This window comes from Ahaetulla prasina, chromosome 1, assembly GCF_028640845.1.
Source record: "Ahaetulla prasina isolate Xishuangbanna chromosome 1, ASM2864084v1, whole genome shotgun sequence".
NCBI lineage: Eukaryota > Metazoa > Chordata > Lepidosauria > Squamata > Colubridae > Ahaetulla > Ahaetulla prasina.
The window spans coordinates 95901474-95923574 of NC_080539.1; the positions used below are offsets into that span (position 1 = coordinate 95901474).

A 22101-nucleotide genomic window follows, 5' to 3' on the forward strand; every position below is an offset into this window, starting at 1 on the left:
AATCTTACACATGGAATGTGTCTTATCAATCAAAGATGAAACAAATAACTTAGGGATAGGGTACAGTCAATATCTCCTTATGAGGTTGCAGTAGCATTAAAATTTTTACTGGTTTGCTCCAGTGGTGAAATTCACTTACCTTCCCTACCGGTTTGCCAATGTGCGCCCGCCGTCATCTGCACATGCGCAAAGCCTTATGTGCATGCACAGAGGCTTAAAATGTCACAAAAAAGCGACATCATGACATCCGCGCAGGTGAGCGGAGCCTCCCGTAGCCACCCGAGCCAGATATAACCGGCTGGATTTCACCCCTGGTTTGCTCCCTCCTTGAGAATCTGTTATTATATAGGACAGTAACCTTCCCCTTTTGGTGAAGCTGGGTTTCAGACCTGGACACTGTATTCAAACTGTGTTCTTGGATGACCGATAATGGGACATGGATGGAGAGAGCATGCCATCTTTCCAATGGATCCTTTAGGGACTTTTTCATTCTGTCGATCACAATATCCTTGTGGGCTTCCCAGCAAAGTATGGAGGCATTTATACTCTGCTTATTCCTTCCTGACAGATGGCACCAGTCTATGTTTGCAATAAGGGAGGGGGAGAAATCAGGCCCTTCGGTACTCCATTATGGTTGTCCAGTCCCTTTTTCCTTTTCTCATTTAAGATCTACATAAAACATATTGAGAAAAGGAAGGCCTTTGGCTAACCATTTTTAGAGTATCGGTTGCAGCTTCACCTAGCAAAAGAAGCTTTTCTTTACTTTTGCTAATTTTACCTGGGTTTCTCTAAATCACTTAATGTGGGGTTTTCTTGAAGATCATCCAGAAACTTTAGTAGTACAAAATTCAGCAGCCTCTGTGCTTGTGTGCTGATATGGGAGCTTCACTAACTATATTGGTTTTGAGTGCAGCCAGAAGTGCTTGTATAAAACTTGGTAGTGCATGTCTTGTACATATACAAGGCTGCCTTTCCCAATTAGATTCTGCCTAAGTCTAAGTCAGCAAGAAATGACTGCTGCAGTCCTCCTCCCTACATATCTCGGGGTAGAAGAAAGATGAGTGAAAGCAGGCCTGGTCTGGGTGACTTTGTTTCCTTTGAGACCTCTTATCAGTTCAAGGCAAGGATAACTCCCATTCTCCTACCTCTCAGTGTTTCAGAAATCCTTTAGAGGATAATTAGTGTTCTACTGTAGTGGGTTCTTGGCACAGATAGATGAGTGGTTTACTGCTGATTTTGAATAATGATTTATTACTTTAATAAGATGTTGCATTTGTATTATATTACTGTCACTTTGTGCCTGCTGCTTGGAATCTTTTTAGATTGAAACAGTTCATACAGTAGTGGCCAAAATTGTGGAAACCTTTCGGGTAAAGTGTATTTTTGAGGTTTGATGGCTAATAACACCACTTTTTTTTTTTTTGAGTTTCAAGATAATCATATTCCACTGCTGGAATGGCTTGGGAAAAGCCCAGACCTTAACCCAATTAAAATCTGACTAAAGAAACTTGTTAGTCAGAAGCAACACAGCAATAAAACCTGGTTAATAGGAGCAATCATTCAATCTTGGTTTCCCATTATAACAGCTGCAGAACTAAAAGACTTGGTTCATTCCATGGGAAGATGTTGTAAGGCCATAATTCATGCTAAAGGTTATCCAGCTAAGTATTAACTGACATGGTGATAATTCTTGTATATCTGATTTTTTTTTTTGGTGATAATTTTTCTATAGCTCATTTTTTCTACGTGTTTCACTTTTCTTCTTTATACTGTAAGTGCTATTCTAATTGCAAATCCTTCATAAAAGTTATTGCATTGCATTCTTGATTAAATTATCTTTTCATTGATATACTGTTTTATGGAACTACTAAAAAAAAGTGATGTTATTAGCTAGTTTTAGAAAATACACTTTTCCCAAAAGGTTTCCACAATTTTGGCCACTACTGTACATTTTCAAAATAAGCAACTGCATGCCCTTACATCTATGGAAATTATGGAAGGGAGGCAGCAAGTATCAGAAAATAACATACCTTGTACCACGAACCTATTGGTGAGGGAAGGTAGATATATTTTTAGTTTTATGGGACCATTAAGGACAGGAATATTCCATCTCTCCTGCCATGTTTAGTCATCTGAATATTTTACAAAGGAGACTTTTATATGACCTCTAGCTTTCTAGCTTTAATCATTAGGAACTGAACAAGCTAAAAAGGTAAAAGGTATAGATTTATGCTAATAAAAATATAACCTTTTAAAGATTTATGGTATAGTATGTGCTATTAGCTAATGAGTAGCAAAAAAATAGAGAAAATGTATACTGCATATATTTAGAAATCATTACTTGAACTAAGCCAAGTGCTGATGTAAGTCAAATCATTTGGCATTTGGGAACATAAGAGAGAAATGGGGTGGAACAAATGATGGGGGCTTATGAACTGATGGTTTATGATTAATCAGATATGTGGAATACTGCAAGCCAAACATAGAATTAAAAAAATGATTTTTACAAAATTGATTTGTCAGCCTGAATAACTTTCATTCCTTTTATGGGCCTTACCCTTTTTTTGCCACTGAGAAAAGTATCTTGATGTGTCATACGAAAATGGAAACGTACTGTTTCACAACATATTGTTTGTTTGGCTCTGATATAGGAACTGTTGTTGGTTTGGTTCTGGTTTAGGACTTGTATGGCTTTAAAAGCTGTATACTTTTAAACAATAATCTCTGACTCCACTGTCTCTTCTAGTGAAAAGCTAAGCAAATTTAGACCCTAATTATGCATAATGTTCATATTTTAAGAGTCCTATTTCCAGTCAGACTTTTCAATCTTAGAGTGACAGGTTTAAAATAATATTTGGTTCTTAAGAAGAATCTGTTCTGTTGCTGCAATGGCATAAAAGATCATTGTTGTTAGAAGTTAAGCAGTTTGCTCCCAAGCCACGGTACAATAAAAAGCAAGAAGATAAGGAAATTGTTCATTGCAATACAACCCAAATCAACAAATAGGCAGCGATGAGCAGTTATTCCTTGTTACTTCCTACAGATTTCTAATTCAAAGATGTAAGCCAGACATTAACAATGAGTGTGTATGGTATTAAACAATCACACACAGAGACACAGACATACAAATACACATAGAGAGACATATAAAAGCTATATAGGATTTCTGAATATAAAGCCTCACCTGTAGTCCCCATCCCTTTTTATTTATGCAGCAAATGATTACAAAGACAGTGCCTGTATTAAACAACAATGTCTACGTCTATAACCGTGATGGCGAAACTATGGCACATGTGCCACAGATGGCACGCAGAGCCATACTGGTGGCCATGCAAGCATTGCCCTAGTTCAGCTCCAGCCCGCTGGCCAGCTGATTTTTGGGCCTTCTGGGCCCACCAGAAGTTGGGAAATAGGCTGTTTCTGACCTCCAGAGGCCTCCAGGGAGATGGGAAAGGCCGTTTTCGCCCTCCCCAGGCTCCAAGAAAGTCTCTGGAGCCTTGGGAGGGTGAAAAACAGGCCTACAGGCCCACCATGCTATCATGTGCCAAAAGCGAGGAAGCGCGGGGGGGAGGGTCATATGTACATGCGGGGGGCAGGATGCATTGAATTATGGGTGTGGGCACGCGCGTATGTGACACCCCCACGCACTCCTCCCCTTTTGGCACGTGACGGCAAAAAGGTTAACCATTACTGGTCTATAAACTTCCTTTTATGTAACTTTTCTGACCTGCTCACTTACCCTTGACAGAGCTACAGTAGCTCTACCTGCAAAATGGCATCACTGTTGCTCATTACAACCTTTTAGTTTTTCACCAATTCTTGTGCTCTTTTAGATATTATTATAGGAAAACATTTCAATATTGTGACGGTGATAGTTTTTATGCCACAGACCAAGGGAAGAAGTACTAAGGTAGAACAATATCCTATTTGTAGATGCATCTCCCAAGTTATTCCAAATCTAAAATAGTGTGTGTAGTATATATAATGTGTGTATATATCTGTCATGCCCCTGTCAGAGTCTGAATCCAAAGGGGAGAGGAACAACTTACAGAGTGAGAGAGTGGATCCCTTGGCTGCGGAAGAAACTGGGGAAGGGCAAAGTCAGGCTGGGCAGAGCAGGGGAGAGGTAGAACAAGAGAGAGGGGGTTTAGATGAAGACCAAGGCCCACCCCCTCCACATCCTAGGCAATGCAGGGAGGAATGGAGAAGAGAGCAACATGGGTTCCGTGGCTTACAAGGGAGGAAAGGGACCTGATCCTCTTTACAAGGCACAGCTGTTGATGGAGTTTAAAAGGAGAGGCAAATGGGAGGGGCGGTTGTTGGGAACAAATGCTGAGTTCATCTGGTGTTTATCTGAGTTCCTGGCATCCTCCCAACTGGTTTGATTTAGTGCCATGCTACTTCACTTCTGGAATTCCTTATTTTGCTTGCCTTGCCGGATTAATTACCTTGTCTTGCCTTGTTGGATTTTTAGTTAGAAGTTTTCTGCTTACAACATTTGGGACTGAAGTATTGTCAGCCAAAGATTATTACAGGTTGGTGGAAGAGCTCTCTCTCCAGGTTGGAGAGTTCAAAGGGACATTGGGGCACAGTTGGTGATAATAAAGGGATTCATATTGGTTCTCTGGCTGTGTTGCCTTTGTGTCACGCCCCGGGTCATCACAATATCCTTTGCTGATTTCTTTCTGTTGGCTTCTCAGTTCTGTTTTTTCCTCTGTTCCTTCTGATGGTTCCATTCTTTCCTCATTGTCCTGTTCTTTGTCCACTATCACTTGTAGTATATTTTCCAGTTTTTGGTCTATACTCTCAAAGATTTCCTCAATGCTTTGAAACAATTCCATTCCACTTTTCTTCTCTCACTTCCGTCTTGTGTTGTATCTGTATTTAATAAGTTTCTTTTTTGGCCAATTGTCCAGGAATCATTAATTCAATATGAAACTTCCAAATCTCAATTTTAAATGTCTCATCAATAATCAATCCAGTCAATCCGATCAGTTTTAATTCATCAGAAGATTATCCAGAAATCAACAAAGATGAGTTATTATTAAAGCTAATAGCAGATAAGAAATTAAAAAAGGAGGAACATACTTCAAAAGACACAAAAAGGGAACAGGAGAAACAGGAAGAGAGCTGGGGAAAAGAGAAGGGGTCAGGAGCAGATAGTTTTGGAACCAGACAGTGGCAGAGGGTAGAGAAGGGAGAAAAAGTTAAGACTACATAAACAGAAGATAGATATAGATGTAGAGGGAGTAAGAAATTTAAGGGATGAATATGGGAGGCAAACCAAAAGGAAAATAAGATTAAAGGTTCAGATGTGAGCAAGAGATGATGGATGAGAGAGGGGGAAAAAAGGAAAGGAAAGAAATCCTTCATAAATATATTTTAATAAATATGTATTAATATTAGAATTACATAGGTTGGTTAATTATTTTACAAGTAGTGTAATGGACATTAGAATAACATTTCAGTACAAACAGATATGAAGAATGGAATAAGGGAAATAGGAGAAGTATGAATAAGAATGAAACAATAAATGAAACTAGAATTTGAAATATTAAAAATGCATAAAACATAATTAGCCGTGAAATATTAGTACTAAAAATGGGTGATTAGATAATGAAAGAATTTATTTTAATATACATATGTGTATTAATAGAATTATATATTATAGAATTATATATTAATGATTGTGATTGGTACTAGAAATGTACTTGGAGTCAATGAATAATGAAAGATTGAAGGATGAATTTTTGATACAAATTGATGTGAAGAGTTAACTAAAGGAAGTGGGGAACACGTCTTTGAATATTATAGCGATATTGGAAGGGGAAAAAAACACAAAATAAAATTGAGATAGATATAAGAGGGGAATAATAGATAGATAGATAGATAGATAGATAGATAGATAGATAGATAGATAGATAGATAGATAGATAGATAGATAGATTGACATGAAGGTATATAAAAGAACAAAAGGAAGGTTTAGAATTGATGGGTGATATCAAAAGATATGTGTATATGAAACTATGAAAATAAAATGTAATAACAAGGAATAATACCATTATGTCTATTGTACTGGAATGTATGATATCCAGATATCACACTATTCACACATTGATATGTATAAACAATATAAAATAAAAAAACTTGAAACAAAAAGAATGTGTGTATACATCCTGTAATACTTGCTGATGTTTAAAGTAGAAGAACTCTATTGCTTTTAGTATTTTCACTATTTGAAAGACTGGTCTAGAGAGAAGGCGAAATTTCCAAACATTGTTTGTCTCAAAGTTATTCTCCAGCAGTGTGAGCCTGGGAAGGACAAGTGGAAGAGAGGTGCTACATAAATACAAAAATAGAAGCAATACGAGGAAATGCATAAACCAAATGTGAGAAAATAAGGGGAAAATTGAGCAAGAAAGATTGGACTAATAAAAAATCATTTTTGCTATATAAAGATATACAGTTAATTAAACTTATACAGGTGTTGCTTCGGTAGGAGTATATAAGAAGTACTGCTTTCTCTGTAAATAAAGATGTATTGGAAGACTATTTATTTATTTAGTTATTCATTCATTCATTCATTCTTTCATTCATTCATTCATTCATCCATCCATCAAATTTATAAACCCTACCCATTTCACACAAAGTGACTGTAATGTATATGTCTTTATATGCTATAAAGAAAATAACTTGTACTCAGAAAATATTAAGTATATACAACAGAATTTTGCCTGGATAATTTTGTTCCATCAAGAAATGTTTTCTGAATATATTTCTTTTTAGACTAATTGTTATTTTCTGTATAATAATAATAATAATGAAGAAAGGTAAAGATTTTCTCAAATAAAGGTTGACTCTTGGTGACTGCAGAAGTAGAGCCATAAAGGAATCTTGGTAAGAGTATAGGAGGGATTCTTCTAGAATGCTTTCCAATTTTCCAGTGTGTTCTCAATAACACACTTTCTCTGTCACACAAAAACTTTGACATGCTAATGATAATGGTTAAGTAGGAAGGTAGAAAATAATCAGTAAACTGAAGAAGGTACAATGTGAGAACCATTTGTAAAGTTTTTTACTTCAAAATTTTCTACTTTCATTCACAGCGCACTCCTCCCATGGTAGTCAAAGATCTATTTGAAGACATTAAAGATGGAATTGTATTGATCGCTCTTTTGGAGGTCCTTTCAGGACAAAAACTGGTAAATATTTTTTTTATATAAATATTTAGTTTAGTTTAGTTTATTAAATTTCTATACCGCCCTTCTCCTGAAGGACTCAGGGCAGTTTGCAGCCAGCATAAAACAATATACATAAATAGATTAAAAAACACTATAAAAATCTAATTCAAATTTGGCTAAACATTAAAACTATTAAAAACAATAGTAAAACCCCAATTAAAACCATAACACATTAGGCCAGCCCCGCGCGATGAAATAAAAGGGTCTTGAGCTTGCGTCAGAAGGTCCGGAGGTCGGGGAGTGATCGTAACCCCGGAGGAAGCTCATTCCAGAGGGTAAGTGCCCCCACAGAGAAGGCTCTCCCCCTGGGGGTCGCCAGCCGGAATTGTTTGGCTAACAGCACCCTGAGGAGACCCTCCCTGTGGGAGCGCACAGGTCGGTGGGAGGCTATCGGTGGCAGCAGGCGGTCCCGTAAATAGCCCGGTCCTAAGCCATGGAGCACTTTAAAGGTGGTTACCAACTCCTTGAATTGCACCCAGAAGACCACTGGCAACCAGTGCAGCTTGCGCAGGAGAGGTGTTATATGGCTCCCTCTATCACCCGCGCAGCTGCATTCTGGACCAGTTGGAGCCTCCGGGTGCCCTTCAAGGGGAGCCCCATGTAGAGAGCATTACAGTAGTCCAGGCGGGAAGTGACAAGGGCATGAGGGACCGTGCACAAGGCTGTTGTGTCTTGCCCGCCCTCAGAGCAGCCGGGGCCTTCTTACCTGCTCCCGAACACTGAGGAATGTATGCCTCCCGGCCCAAGTCCTGGCTCCATGCCCACACAAACTGCAGAAGAAGGAGCATCTCCTCCCCAGCCCTGACTCCATGCCCAGGCAAGCAGACAGCTAGACCCCTCCCTCCTCCACAGCAGGTGAGCCTGAGGAGGTTTACTCTAACAACAGCTGATTGGAGTGACCCTCGCATCAGAAGATTGGAGAGGCAGAGGCAACAGAAGGAAGGGAGGGGCAGGCCTTAATGAGTGCTGAGTCATGGAGCCACACCCCATGGCCTATATAAAGGATCTACTTTCTGGCAGTCTCTGAGTCAGGCAAAAGTCGAACTTATCTTGCTGAAGTCACTTACTGGTCTCCTGCCTGCTCTGAGGACTTTGCTAGGACTTTGGGCAGAGCTGCAGAGGCAAGCCTGATTCGGATTTCCCTGACCCGGCCGTCAGCGGAGGAGTGGGACACGACAAAGGCATCCCGGTCTATGAAGGGGCGCAACTGGGGAATCAGGCGCACCTGATAAAAGGCTCCCCTGGCGATGGCCGTCAAATGTTCTTCTAACGACAGCCGAGCGTCCAGGAGAACACCCAAGTTGCGAACCCTCTCCATAGGGGCCAATGACTCGGCTCCCACAGTCAGCGATGGAACCATCTGTCTATACTGGGACGCCGGTATCCACAGCCACTCAGTCTTGGAGGGATTGAGTCGGAGCCCATTCCTCTCCATCAAGACGCGTACGGCCTCCAGACACCGGGACATCACTTTGACGGCCTCATTGGGGTGGTCAGGGGTGGAAATGTACAGCTGAGTGTCATCAGCGTACTGATGATACTGCACCCCAAAACCACAGATGATCTCCCCCAGTGGCTTCATATAGATGTTGAATAGGAGAGGCGAGAGAATTGATCTTATTCATGCTTTGTAAATAATGGCCTTTTCCTGAAACATTGGAATGTTAATGTTCTTTCCCTGTGCATAATAAATAATGCATACTCTATAATTATGGTATAATAGGTGGATTTATGGATTGCTGATTATTCGGTATACATAATCCGTGCTAGAAAAGCAAATGAATGACAAAGTTAGCATTATACAATGTAAATATTTCCATATTAACATTATAGAGTATCAAGGGAATACTGTTAAAAATCAATCTATGTTTGTTTCATTTTGACTTAGTTCTACGGTGTTAGTCACTCGAATTTATAAATTTCAGTGTGTGATTTAATGTTTTGAATGTATTAGGCCACTATAGTTTTTTTTCAACAAGTCATAGTTAAAACAAGGCCCTCCAAGTTGAGTTCTCATGGACAGTAAAAACTCTTAAAGTGAAAAAAATTCATTTTAGAGAGTGAATTCAGACAACAGTAGTCTTTCATATCTTAAATCTAACTGATCCCCTGTAATCACAGTCAACATGGCCATGGATCGTGTTAACTGGGATTCTGAGATAGCTGGAAACATTATTATTAGGAGCTGTGGTAGTGGTTAGACTGCAGTATTGCAGGCTGACTCTTCCCACTGCCAGGAGTTCAATCCTGACCAGCTCAAGGTTGACTCAGCCTTCCATCCTTCCGAGGTAGGTAAAATGAGGACCCGGATTGTTAGGGGCAATATGCAGACTCTGTAAACAACTTAGAGATGGCTATAAAGCACTTTGAAGCGGTATATAAGTCTAAGCGCTATTACTATTGCTATTATAATTATTGGAATTTACTCCTTATTCCTGTAAACATGAAATACCAAAATAGGTTTTTAAAAATTACCTGTTCAAGAATATCTGATTTAAAAGGAGGAATTCCTCACTATATAAGTCTAGTTGCTATTATGGAAAAGTCTGTCCTAGAATAATTGAGCAGAACTATGCAAGTTTAATCAGAAACCAGTGGTGATATAATGGTGTCACCGCTCAGAGGAATTTGTTTCAGGACCTTGGCAACTAAACTGCTGAAATCTTGAGCAAATTAGGGCTGAAGAACAGGTATTCTATATAACTAAGATGTGAGTGATGTCTGCACTATAAATTCATGAGAAGTAATTTGCTCCAAAACAGTGAAATCCTGCCTTTTTTGGAGTGCAAACAGCTCTTTCGTTCCTACTTGTTAAATAACTTTCAGTCATCTGCTATTTTGATTAGAAAAAGTACTCCCTCTTGTGGTAGAAAAAAAATCTTAAACATAAAGTTTTGGGGTTAACTTTTATTGAAAAATACTACAAATTTGTTTTATTAAAGTGAAGCATTAAAAAATTGAGATTGACTTATTTCATATTTATCCAAAATATTCATTTAAAAAAACTAAAACAGGTTTTAGTCCAAATCAAAATAATATATATATTTTAGCTGTTATTTTTTATTAAAACATCAGAATTTAAGACAATTTTTCCTAGTCTGATGCTGTCCATATTTGTTCAATTTTAGCTTGTGTGCCTAATCCCCAGTTAACATGGCCATTCGCTGGAGATTTGGTGTGTTTAACTGCAATATTTTCAAAAGTTATCACAAGACGGGTAATTCTGACTTGTAAACAGTAATGACTGACTTCTATAAATTACGGGTAGATTTATATTCTGTCCCTCAGAATATAAATATAAAAAGAATAGGAGCTTTAACAGATCAATGACATTTTCTAAAATTGATTTATTTATTTGGATATGAAACCTCTAGTCTTCACTGAGTTTCGTTTCTAGTGAGCTTATTTAGGTATTCACATTATGAATACAGTCTGTTTTAATACTGTGATTTGTTAAATGTCCGTTCATCCTTTTTTACTTATATTTTTTTTAAAGCCTTGTGAACAAGGGCGAAAATTGAAGAGAATTCATGGAGTGGCCAATATTGGTACTGCCCTTAAGTTCCTAGAAGGACGTAGGGTAAGTTTCAGAGTTTTGTAGCCATTTGCCTCTTTCGCACACACCCTGAAAGAAACTTGTCAGCCTTAACCAGTCACAATTTTTCCCTATTCTGTAGCTGGGATAAAATGAAATGAAAGGGTAAAATAAGAATCTCAGGAACTAAAACAATAGCAATAATAGAGAGATGATGGAAAGTGGTGAGAGTGATAGAAAGCACTAATTTAGAAAACACTTTTTATGTTAACTTGTTGCTCTATATAAAGCATAGTTTTACTTCATCTTCTTATTCTAAACATTATCAACATATAGGATTTTAAATACATATTTATTTGTTTTCCATGCTAGTCCGTGTATAGAGGATCACCGGTTAGTATAATACTTTTATCAAACATTCAACAATATAATAAATTTCAATATAATAAATTAAATAAATCTTTTTAAAAAACATAATTAGCTATATTATTTAAGTACGCTATATAGAGAGCAAAAGGTACGTAGACATACATATTGTAGGGATTATAATGAGCAGATATATGTTATCTAGAAAGGTACTGTAGTTGTAGTTCTTCAGGTACACTGCCAAGAGCATGGGCTCAAGCAGTTAGGACACTGGCAAACCCATGTTCAAGACCTGAGAGCTGCTGTGGGATGGGGTTGAGCTCCCATCCTTGGCTCCAGCTCATGCTGGGAACATCAAAGGAGCCCTCAACTGGGCATCCACAGGGCACCACTAATCCTTTCAACCTGGAAGCTCCTCCGTGCTTCTGACATGAGTGCAACATCAGGTATGCTGCCAGGTTATCTTCTCAGATGAACATACTGGGTCAAAGATTGCTAGTTCATGTCAGTAGTTGTCTTCTTACCGTACTCCTTGTTAACTTCCTTATATTCATTCTCTATCCTATTTGATCTTGGGAGTGAAAGCATTCTTCAGAGAATGGCAAGCTGAAGTGGTTCTGGCTTCCTATTTTTGGCAAATGGATGCAGTGGATTTTTATAAGTAAAAGAATGTGTGGGATCTAGTAATTGACAAGTGAAGTTAAGGTTTATGTACCTAAAAGTCTGTTTCAAAAGCATCCAACGCAGGGTATTATTTTCTTCCTAATCTACAGAGCAGACTGCCCTAGTTTGCAGGATTTGCATGGTCTACTTTCATGTACATTTCATTCCATCTAAGAAATATAAACATAAACTGACAAATGTTTGATATAGCATTTTTATAATTTGGAAGAATAACTGTAGATGTAGCATTGATTTTGAGATTATATGCTATTTACATTAAGGCTCATAAACATGTCCACAATTGTTTCCATCTTATAGCAAGCTAAGCAAGCTGTTGTGACTTTCTCTAATACATGATGATAACGTGTTTGCATCTCCCTACCCCAAAATAGATTAAGCTTGTCAACATTAATTCAACTGATATTGCCGATGGAAGACCATCTATTGTGCTTGGGTTGGTGTGGACAGTAATCCTGTATTTCCAGGTATAGTATTTCCCCTTTTTAAAAATAGTAAAAGTCAGCTTATTACTGTTGGCTGCACAGGTCAGCCAGATGTTTAGACTGGATTTGGTATTTTAACCACTTATCTTGTCCTTCCTAAGCCATAGGCATAGTTTGCTATTTAATGGTGTTAAAAGTAAAGCTGCCTCTTGCAAATGACTGATGATGATTTTGTCAATGCCAGTGGTGCTCAAGTGGTACTCCAAATGTTTTGGAATTGCATTCAAGGCATCTGTTACTATCTTCACTTTCTTTTGCCACAGTTATTCTATTCTTCTTTGCAGCGCTTTATATTTTGTAATTTACTAAAATAATAAAAGACAATTTTATTACTGGTCATACAGTCAGCCAGACATTTAGATTGGATTTGGCATTTTTTATCCACCTATCAAGCCCTTCCCAAGATTTATTTATTTATTTATTTATTTATTTATTTATTTATTTATTCGAATTTTTATACCGCCCTATCTCCCGAAGGACTCAGGGCGGTTCACAGCCAGATAAAAAAATGCAAATAATACAGGTAAAAACAACAATTAAAAAACTTATTAATTAGGCCGAATTAAAAATATCACTAGAATAAAATAATATAAAACCCCATTAAAAACTAAATTTAAAAACTAAAACCCTAGGCTAGCCCTGCGCAAATAAATAGATGTGTCTTAAGCTCGCGGCGGAAGGTTCGGAGGTCAGGAAGTTGACGAAGCCCTGGGGGAAGCTTGTTCCAGAGGGTGGGATTAGGCATGACACAGAGTTATGCTACTGTAAGTAAATAATATTGGGATATTTAGGTCAGAAATCATCACTCACCATACTACTATTCCAAATCCTGCTTTTTCATTCTCTATGATAAGTCTTCAACTGATTAAAAAAAAAACATTTAGGAGAATTTGTCTTTGATTGAATGTGTGGACATATGTAGGTGGTGATTCCTAGTGTCAGGAGATTGTGTATGTTCTGTAGTTGCTACAGTTTTCCATGCTTCATGAAGAACTTCTAATAGAAATGTTGCAGATCAGGATTTAAAGCCAGTGGGGGAAGGTGCCAGGTGATGGAAATAGTTTAATTGGAAAAAGTACCCTTAAGGGTAAAAAGAAATAAAATTTATAAAAAAATTATAAATACATATATGTGTGAAATAAGCATAAAAATGTGTTCTCAACAATAAGTAAGGGCAAATGGGAATGAAATTGTTTCGATAGAAGAAAATCTTTTTTCACGGAAAAAATCAGGAAACTGGAGAGCAATGTTAATTACCATGGTGGTGCAGTGGTTAGAATGCAGTTCGATTCTCGTCAGCTGAAGGTTGACTCAGCCTTCCATCCTTTCGAGTTCAGTAAAATGAGGACCCAGATTGTTGGGGGCAATATGCTGATTCTTTAAACGTCTTACAGAAAGCTGTAAAGCACTGGGAAGTGGTATATAAGTCTAAGTGTTGTTGCTATTGCAACGCAATTTGGAACTCTCTGCAGCTGAATATAAATAAAAATATGTTGGAATATTTAATAGATAGGAAGACCGTTCTGGTAACAAGTTTTGGATTCATATATGTTCAAGACGGAGGTTTGCAACATTGTACAAGAGGTAGCAACTAAAACCATTCCAAAGAAAAAGAAATGCAAGAAAGCAAAATGGCTGTCTGAGGAAACTTTGCAAATAGCTGAGGAAAGAAGAGAAGCGAAAGGCAAGGGAGAAAGAGAAAGATACACCCAGTTAAATGCAGAATTCCAGAGAACAGCTAGAAGAGATAAGAATGCATTTTTAAATGAACAGTGCAATGAAATAGAAGAAAACAATAGAATAGGGAGGACCAGAGATCTCTTCAAGAAAATTGGAGATATGAAGGGAACGTTTCATGCAAAGATGGGCATGATAAAGGACCAGAATGGCAGGGACCTAACAGAGGCAGAAGAGATTAAGAAGAGGTGGCAAAATTACACAGAAGAACTAGAAGAGCTTAACATCCCTGATAACCACGATGGGGTGGTCACTGACCTTGAGCCAGACATCCTAGAATGTGAAGTCAAATGGGCCTTAGGAAATCTGAGCAACAACAAAGCTAGTGGAGGAGACAGTATTCCAGCTGAGCTCTTCAAAATCTTAAAAGACGACACAGTAAAAGTGCTACACCCAATTTGCCAGCAAATTTGGAAAACTCAACAAGGGCCACAGGTTTGGAAAAGGTCAGTTTACATTCCAATTCCAAAGAAAGGCAATGCCAAAGAATGTTCAAACTATCGCACCATTGCACTCATTTCACATGCTAGTAAGGTTATGCTTAAAATCCTACAAGCTAGGCTCCAGCAGTATGTGGATCGAGAACTACCAGAAGTACATGCAGGATTTTGTAGAGGCAGAGGAACTAGAGATCAAATTGCCAACATACGCTGGATCATGGAGAAAGCTAGGGAGTTCCAGAAAAACATCTACTTCTGCTTCATTGACTATGCTAAAGCCTTTGATTGTGTGGATCACAACAAATTGTGGCAAGTTCTTAAAGAGATGGGAGTACCAGACCATCTTATTTGTCTCTTGAGAAACCTGTATGCGGGTCAAGAAGCAATAGTGAGAACTGGATACGGAACCACTGATTGGTTCAAAATTGGGAAAGGAGTCCGGCAAGGCTGTATACTATCGCCCTGCCTATTTAACTTTTATGCAGAGCATATCATGAGAAAGGTGGGGCTGGATGAATCAAAAATTGGAATTAAGATTGCCGGAAGAAATATCAACAACCTCAGATACGCAGATGATACCGCTCTAATGGCAGAAAGCGAAGAGGAACTTGATGTGAAGAGCCTCTTGATGCAGGTGAAGGAGGAGAGAGCAAAAGTTGGCTTGAAACTCAACATTAAGAAAACTAAAATCATGGCATCCGGCCCTCTCAATTCCTGGCAGATAGATGGTGAAGAAATGGAGATAGTGACAGATTTTATTTTTCTGGGCTCCAAGATAACTGCAGATGGGGACTGCAGCCAAGAAATTAAAAGACTATTGCTCCTGGGGAGAAAAGCTATGGCAAATCTAGACAGCGTACTAAAAAGCAGAGACATCACCCTGCCAACAAAAGTGCGTATAGTCAAGGCTATGGTTTTCCCAGTTGCAATGTATGGCTGTGAAGGTTGGACCATAAGAAAGGCTGAGCGCCAAAGAATGGAGGCCTTTGAACTCTGGTGCTGGAGAAGACTCCTGCGAGTCCCTTGGACTGCAAGGCAATCAAACCGGTCAATCCAGAGGAGATCAACCCTGACTGCTCTTTAGAAGGCCAGATCCTGAAGATGAAACTGAAATACTTTGGCCACCTAATGAGAAAGAAGGACTCTCTGGAGAAGAGCCTAATGCTGAGAAAGATTGAGGGCAAAAGAAGAACGGGACGAAAGAGAATGAGGTTGCTGGATGGAGTCACTGAAGCAGTAGGCATGAGTTTAAATGGACTTCAGAAGATGGTAGAGGACAGGAAGGCCTGGAGGAACATTGTCCATGGGGTCGCAATGGGTCGGTCACGACTTCACAACTAACAACAACATGTTCAAGAGAAGTTTTCTTACTATAAAAACACATTTATTTAGGGCATATTTGACTTGCTATTCAGTTTTAAAAAACAAATTCCAAAATGAGGGAAATAATGGACTCATTATGCAATTTCGAGAGAGTGTTCTTTCTCTGCTCACAGTTTTGGAGAGATGACAGAATAATTAATATAAAATTGTTTTGTTTTTGTTTCCTTTTGTTAATTAAGTTGTACAAGTACTCCTTGTTTAGCAACTTCATCATTTAGCATTTTCATTTACAACAGTAAAGAAAAGTGATTTCATGACCAATCCTCGCAGTCTTTGAAGCAAAGTAAAACTGAAGTAAGATCATAAACACAGTTTCACTTAGCAACTTCTTTGCTTAATGACCAAGTTGACAGTCTCAACTGTGGTCACTAAACAAGGACTCTTGTATATTGCCCACAATATTTCACCTATATGTATTTGGTCTTTTGATATTCCAGTTATTCCAGCATACTAATCCCGTCAAAGGAATATGGCAAACCTAGCCATTCCATGGAAAAGTCGATCCCACTGAATTTTAATTGTTGTTCAGTTGTTAAGTTGTGTTTGACTCTTTGTGACCCCATGGAACATAGCAAGCCTGCGCCCCCCCCCACTCCCCATCCCCCACTGTCTCCTGGAGTTTGCAAAAATTCATTGCTTTGATGACACTATACAACCATCTTATCCTCTGCTGTCTCCTTTCCCTTGTGCCTTCAGTCTTTCCCAACATCAGGGTCTTTTCTTTCCAATGAGAACCAGTCCTTCTCATTAGGTGGCCAAAGTATTTGATCTCCAGCTTCAGTATCTGTCCTTCCAAAGAACACTCAGGATTTATTTCCTTTAAGACCCACTGAATTTAGATAAGCCCAAATGAGTTCATGCTCTAACCCAGGGGTCAGCAACCCATGGCTCTGGAGCCGCATGTGGCTCTTTCATTCCTTTGCTGCGGCTCCCTGTTGCTGGTCGACTCCACAATTGATAGGGCTTTAAGTTAGGACAGGTAGAGGAAAAAGGATGCCGTGCTAGGAGTAGACTCTGTGGTGGGGGAACTGACTTCCAGTCGGCAGAGGAAAAAGGATGCCGTGCTAGAAGTAGACTCTGTGGTGGGGGAACTGACTTCCAGTTGGCAGAGGAAAAAGGATGCCGTGCTAGGAGTAGACTCTGTGGTGGGGGAACTGACTTCCAGTCGGCAAGGAAAAAGGATGCCGTGCTAGGAGTAGACTCTGTGGTGGGGGAACTGACTTCCAGTCGGCAGAGGAAAAAGGACGCCGTGCTAGGAGAAGACTATGGTGGGGGAATCGGACTTCGGGTTGGCTCTTGAATTGAACGGGGGCTTCTAGTTAGGACTTTTATGACTCTTTGAGTGTTTAAGGTTGCCAACCCCTGGTCTAACCAATGGACAGTTTCTCCCGAGATTAATTTCTCTAGCTGTTAACATCTGTCAGAACTCTGAGCACAAAGAAGAAGAATTTCTCTTGCATTTCTTTCAGTCTATAAAATAGGATTTTTTCCAACACAGCGGTTCCAGCTTCATGTTGTTCAGTAATTATTATTTTTTTAATGTATGTACCAGTTTGTAATAATACCTATTTTTATTTATAACTCAAGAATGGTACTCAAGAGATTCTGCTACACTTTATGAAAGGGAATTAGTGTGCCTTAGCATTGTGTAAAGGAGCAACAATTTACACATTAATGGTGACAGAGAGAGTTTATATTGCTTATTGTCATGTTCTTTGGACTTGGTTCCTAGTTCCTGCACATTCATAAAAATTATAGTAATCATATAAATTTGTAGTTTTTGCGAAGTTTTTGCAAATTCATCTAGTTCAGGAGTGTCAAACTCCCAGCCTGCTGGTCGGATGCGTCATGCACTGGCCACTCCCATGCCCGGTTTAGCGAAGGGGGGAAAAAGTCATGATACATCATGTGACATCACTGTGACGATGCGAGTTTGACATCCCTGGTCTAGTTGGTTCTTGCATACAAATGTCATTTGGCCAATTCAATTCCTCGGGTGAGGCAGATCTCTGCTCTACATCCTTTAATGATATGAGATGATATGCACCAGGACAAATTCCTTGTGTGTCCAATCACACTTGGCGAATAAATTCTATTCTATTCTATTCTAAGACATATCTTTTAAGAATGCAGTTTCTTGTCAGAAAATTTTTGATTTGCACCTTTTCATGGTAATTCTTGATAGCCTGTTAATCAGCTGTTGAACAAAATGCTAACTTCAGAATTTCCACTACCCATAATACAAGTAGTCCTCAAACTTACAACAATTCATTTAGTGACTGAAAGTTACAGCAGGACTGAAAAAGTGAGTTGGGATCATTTTTCACAGTTACCACCTTTGCCACATCTCCATGATCGTGGGATCAAAATTCATACTTATAACTGTTGCTGTGTCCCAAGGTCATGTGATCACCTTTTGCAACCTTCTGATAAGCCAATGGGGAAGTCAATGGGGAAGCCAGATTCACTTAAGAATCAGGTTAATAGTTTATCAACTGCAGTGATTTGCTTAACAACTGTGGCAAGAAAGGTCATAAAATGGGGCAAAACTCACTTAACAAATGTCTCACCTAGCAACAGAAAATTTGGGCTCCATTGTGGTCATAAGTTGAGGACTACCTGTACACTGAGAATTTTTCTTCTACATGCAGATAGAAGAACTTACGAGCAACCTGCCACAGTTGCAGTCACTCTGCAGTAGTACATCATCTGTGGATAGTGTCGTCAGTTCTGAAACTGCCAGTCCACCGTCCAAGCGGAAAGTTTTCACTAAAGTGCAAGGAAGCGCAAAGAAGGCTTTGCTAAAATGGGTGCAGTACACAGCAGCAAGGTAAGCATGAGTTCACCAAAATAATAAAATCCTTTATATCAGGGGGATGAATGAAAAGTGAGAAAGAAATAAGTTTCTATATACTTTATCCTATTGAAACAATCCTTCACTTCAGTAAGAGTTATTTTAAGACAGAAGTGGCATAGTTTACGGAGATAGACACTGTAATTCCTACCCCTAAAAGTAAAGATAAAGGTTCCCCTCGCACATATGTGCTAGTCGTTCCCGACTCTAGAGGGTGGTGCTCATCTCTGTTTCAAAGCCGAAGAACCAGCGCTGTCCAAAGACGTCTCCGTGGTCATGTGGCCGGCATGACTAAATGCCAAAAGCGCACAGAATGCTGTTACTTTCCCACCAAAGGTGGTTCCTATTTTTCTACTTGCAATTTTTACGTGCTTTCGAACTGCTAGGTTGGCAGAAGCTGGGACAAGTAATGGGAGCTCACCCTGTTACGTGACACTAGGGATTCGAACCACTGAACTGCTGACCTTTCGATTGACAAGCTCAGCATCTTAGCCACTGAACCACCACATCCCAATAGCTTGAGAGAGAGAGAGAGAGAGAGAGAGAGAGAGAGAGAGAGAGATGGATGGATGGATGGATGGATGGATGGATGGATGGATGGATGGATAGACGGACGGACGGACGGACGGACGGACAGACGGACAGACAGACAGACACTGTAATTCCTACCCCTAACCTCCTTCAATTGTGTCCCAAAGGTGCTTTTTCAAAAGACAACCAAACTTTGTTTTTCCTTGAAGATGTTACGTTTCTGATCCAAGTAGCTTTCTTGGAACATCTTCAAGGAAAAACAAAGTCCAGCTGCCTTTTGAAAAAGCATCTTTGGGATAACCATGACCTGGATGACTGAAAATCTCCATTGGCATCCTTCCAACTGTGCTGTCATTTTTGGCGTCAAAGTAAGTTAATTTTGTCACTTCTGTTTTTTGCAGCATGAGGACTTTTGTCAGCTAGTGTTGGTAGCATTATAAGGTGCTAAGGATCTGTACGTGGGTGGGGGGTTTCCACCTCTGCTTTGAGAAGTTATTTTCTCTTCTCTTGTCAATATATTCTTAGAATATATTTATGACAGTGATGAAAAAGTAATTTGACAACCAGTCCTCGCTTTTATGACGTTGGCAGTCTATAAAGCAAAGGACAACTAAATAAGATGATAAGTACAGTCGCGGTTTCGCTTAGCAACCACTTCAATTAACAAGTTGCTAGTCATAATTGTGATTGCTAAATGAGCACTACATGTAACTATTTCAGACAATATCTATGTATTAATGTGACACGGCCAGGGAATTTCTTTTTTGTAGTTATCTCTGACATCTTAATAGTATTATTTTGTACAGTGAGAGTTTATGTTGCTGTTATGATCTTCAGACTTGGGTTCTAGTGCTGCCTTAAAGAAGCTGATGCAGCATATCTGCTATAGAGAAAACCTTAAAAACTATCTCTTGTGACTTCTCAGGTTGACTTCCTGCTTTTCTTTGACTTAGTTTATGAAGTCACATTACATCTAAATCTCCTTTGCCTTATTCAGGCCACTATTTTTGGCAGAACTGGAGGTTATACTGTAGATCTGGTCAGTCTATGTAAAGTTTCAGATAGTGTCAGATGTCTGTTGAGGTATCTTTTCTGTGAAGGTGTCACTTGCTACTTTCCATGTGCCAAATTACATTGGAAGAAACTTGATTGAATTTGATATGACCTGACTTAGTCTGATTTTCCTTAATGTATTCTGCTTAGAAGAGATTTTGATTGACTACTTTGTCTGAACATCTAATTTGCAGAAGAGCAAAATACTTATGTTTTCGTGTCACTATCTGAATATATGATTAGAACATTGAAATATGAGATAATTGTACAATAATTAAACAACATAAAACTAAATGTAAATGTGTAAGAGCATATTAATATTTTTCCCTATTGCATCCCCTTTTTTATTTCAATTGAAAATTTAGGCAGCTAATAGGTACAAGAATACAAAATACATAGTTTTACATAATGCTAATAAAGTCCTAGAAAAACAGATGGCGCTTCCTAAGGAGTAGAAAAAAGACCACTTCCATAGGCAATGCATTATGTTGTTTAGGTATGATGAACTAAAAGACCCTACTAGATGCACGATAAGAGATGTCTCTAAATTTGAGGGCAATCTTGAGAGGAACTTCCTTGTAGATCTTGTTTATATATTCATGCACACGAAATAAACCACACTCACGGAAACTTGCAAAATCACTTATTTTTCTTTCTTACTCCATTAATGTTACAGTTCTTAAATATTTTGAAAGTTATTGTGCCAAGGGAAGAATTTCTGAATTTATCATGTAGCAATTCCATAGAAACAATTAAATTATATTTAAATGAGAGTTTGTTTAAAAGCAAAATGGAATCAGAAATTATAGATAATTGTATGTATTTAAAAAGACTATTCAATTTGAGAAACACTGCAAATAGAACCTTAATATAATGGTTTAATGCCAGACATTCCACAATAAGCTTGTTCAAGTTAGTAGTGTATTTTTTTTTATTGTTAAGGCAAACTGGGATCGAAGTGAAGGATTTTGGACAAAGCTGGAGAAGTGGTATTGCCTTTCATTCAGTTATTCATGCTATCCGTCCAGAACTAGTGGATTTGGAGAAGGCGAAAACGCAATCTAACAAAAAAAATTTGGAAGAGGCCTTTACAATTGCAGAATCAGAACTGGGAATTCCAAGACTTCTTGATCCTGAAGGTAGGGTAACATTTATGTGTAATTTAAAACAATTTAGAAAATTTATAAATGTTTTGATCTTTTATTTCACATGTGACAAAGATAGCATTTGTTTTTATATCTTGTTTTTACTCTATTTTTTAAATTTGTTCCTCATTTTTTCCCCAGATGTGGATGTGGATAAACCAGATGAAAAATCAATTATGACCTATGTAGCACAGTTTCTGAAACATTATCCAGATCCTCATAATACGACAGGCGATGCACAGGAGGCTGATGTATGTTTTAATTACAATGTACAATAAAATTGTCAGACACAATAGTAAAAGTTTAAATGACATCTAAACATAGGTTGAATTAATGAGCAGTGGGGTCATGGACGAAAAAAAATGCAATTTAGAAAAATAAGGAAAAGAGTTTGAAATGGAAAGAGATGGGATAGTGGACTTCTTTGGGATCACAAATATGGAAAGATGATAAATAATTTCAAAAGTTGTTTTGGAGGATCTGATGGTAACGAGTTTTCCATTTTTATCAACTCTTTTTAATATAATTTGTATTAAGAATTGTAATTACAATAGTAAACATTAATACAAATTAAACTCAAGAGAAAGAAAAGAGAATGGAAAATATTAAAAATTAATGAAAAGGGAAGAAATAAAAAAAGAATATAATAA

The 22101-nt window shown here is 38.4% G+C and overlaps 1 protein-coding gene across 1 annotated transcript in view; it reads left to right on the top strand.

Annotated features, from left to right (window-relative positions):
- The window catches only part of SYNE1 (spectrin repeat containing nuclear envelope protein 1), a 363177-nt gene that overhangs the window by 49031 nt on the left and 292045 nt on the right, over nucleotides 1–22101 (top strand). The window contains exons 4-9 of the mRNA XM_058172424.1: nucleotides 7107–7202; nucleotides 10738–10821; nucleotides 12198–12290; nucleotides 18520–18698; nucleotides 21249–21445; nucleotides 21593–21702. Coding sequence (XP_058028407.1) covers nucleotides 7107–7202; nucleotides 10738–10821; nucleotides 12198–12290; nucleotides 18520–18698; nucleotides 21249–21445; nucleotides 21593–21702 — 759 coding nt within the window. The remainder of the gene's footprint in view (nucleotides 1–7106; nucleotides 7203–10737; nucleotides 10822–12197; nucleotides 12291–18519; nucleotides 18699–21248; nucleotides 21446–21592; nucleotides 21703–22101) is intronic.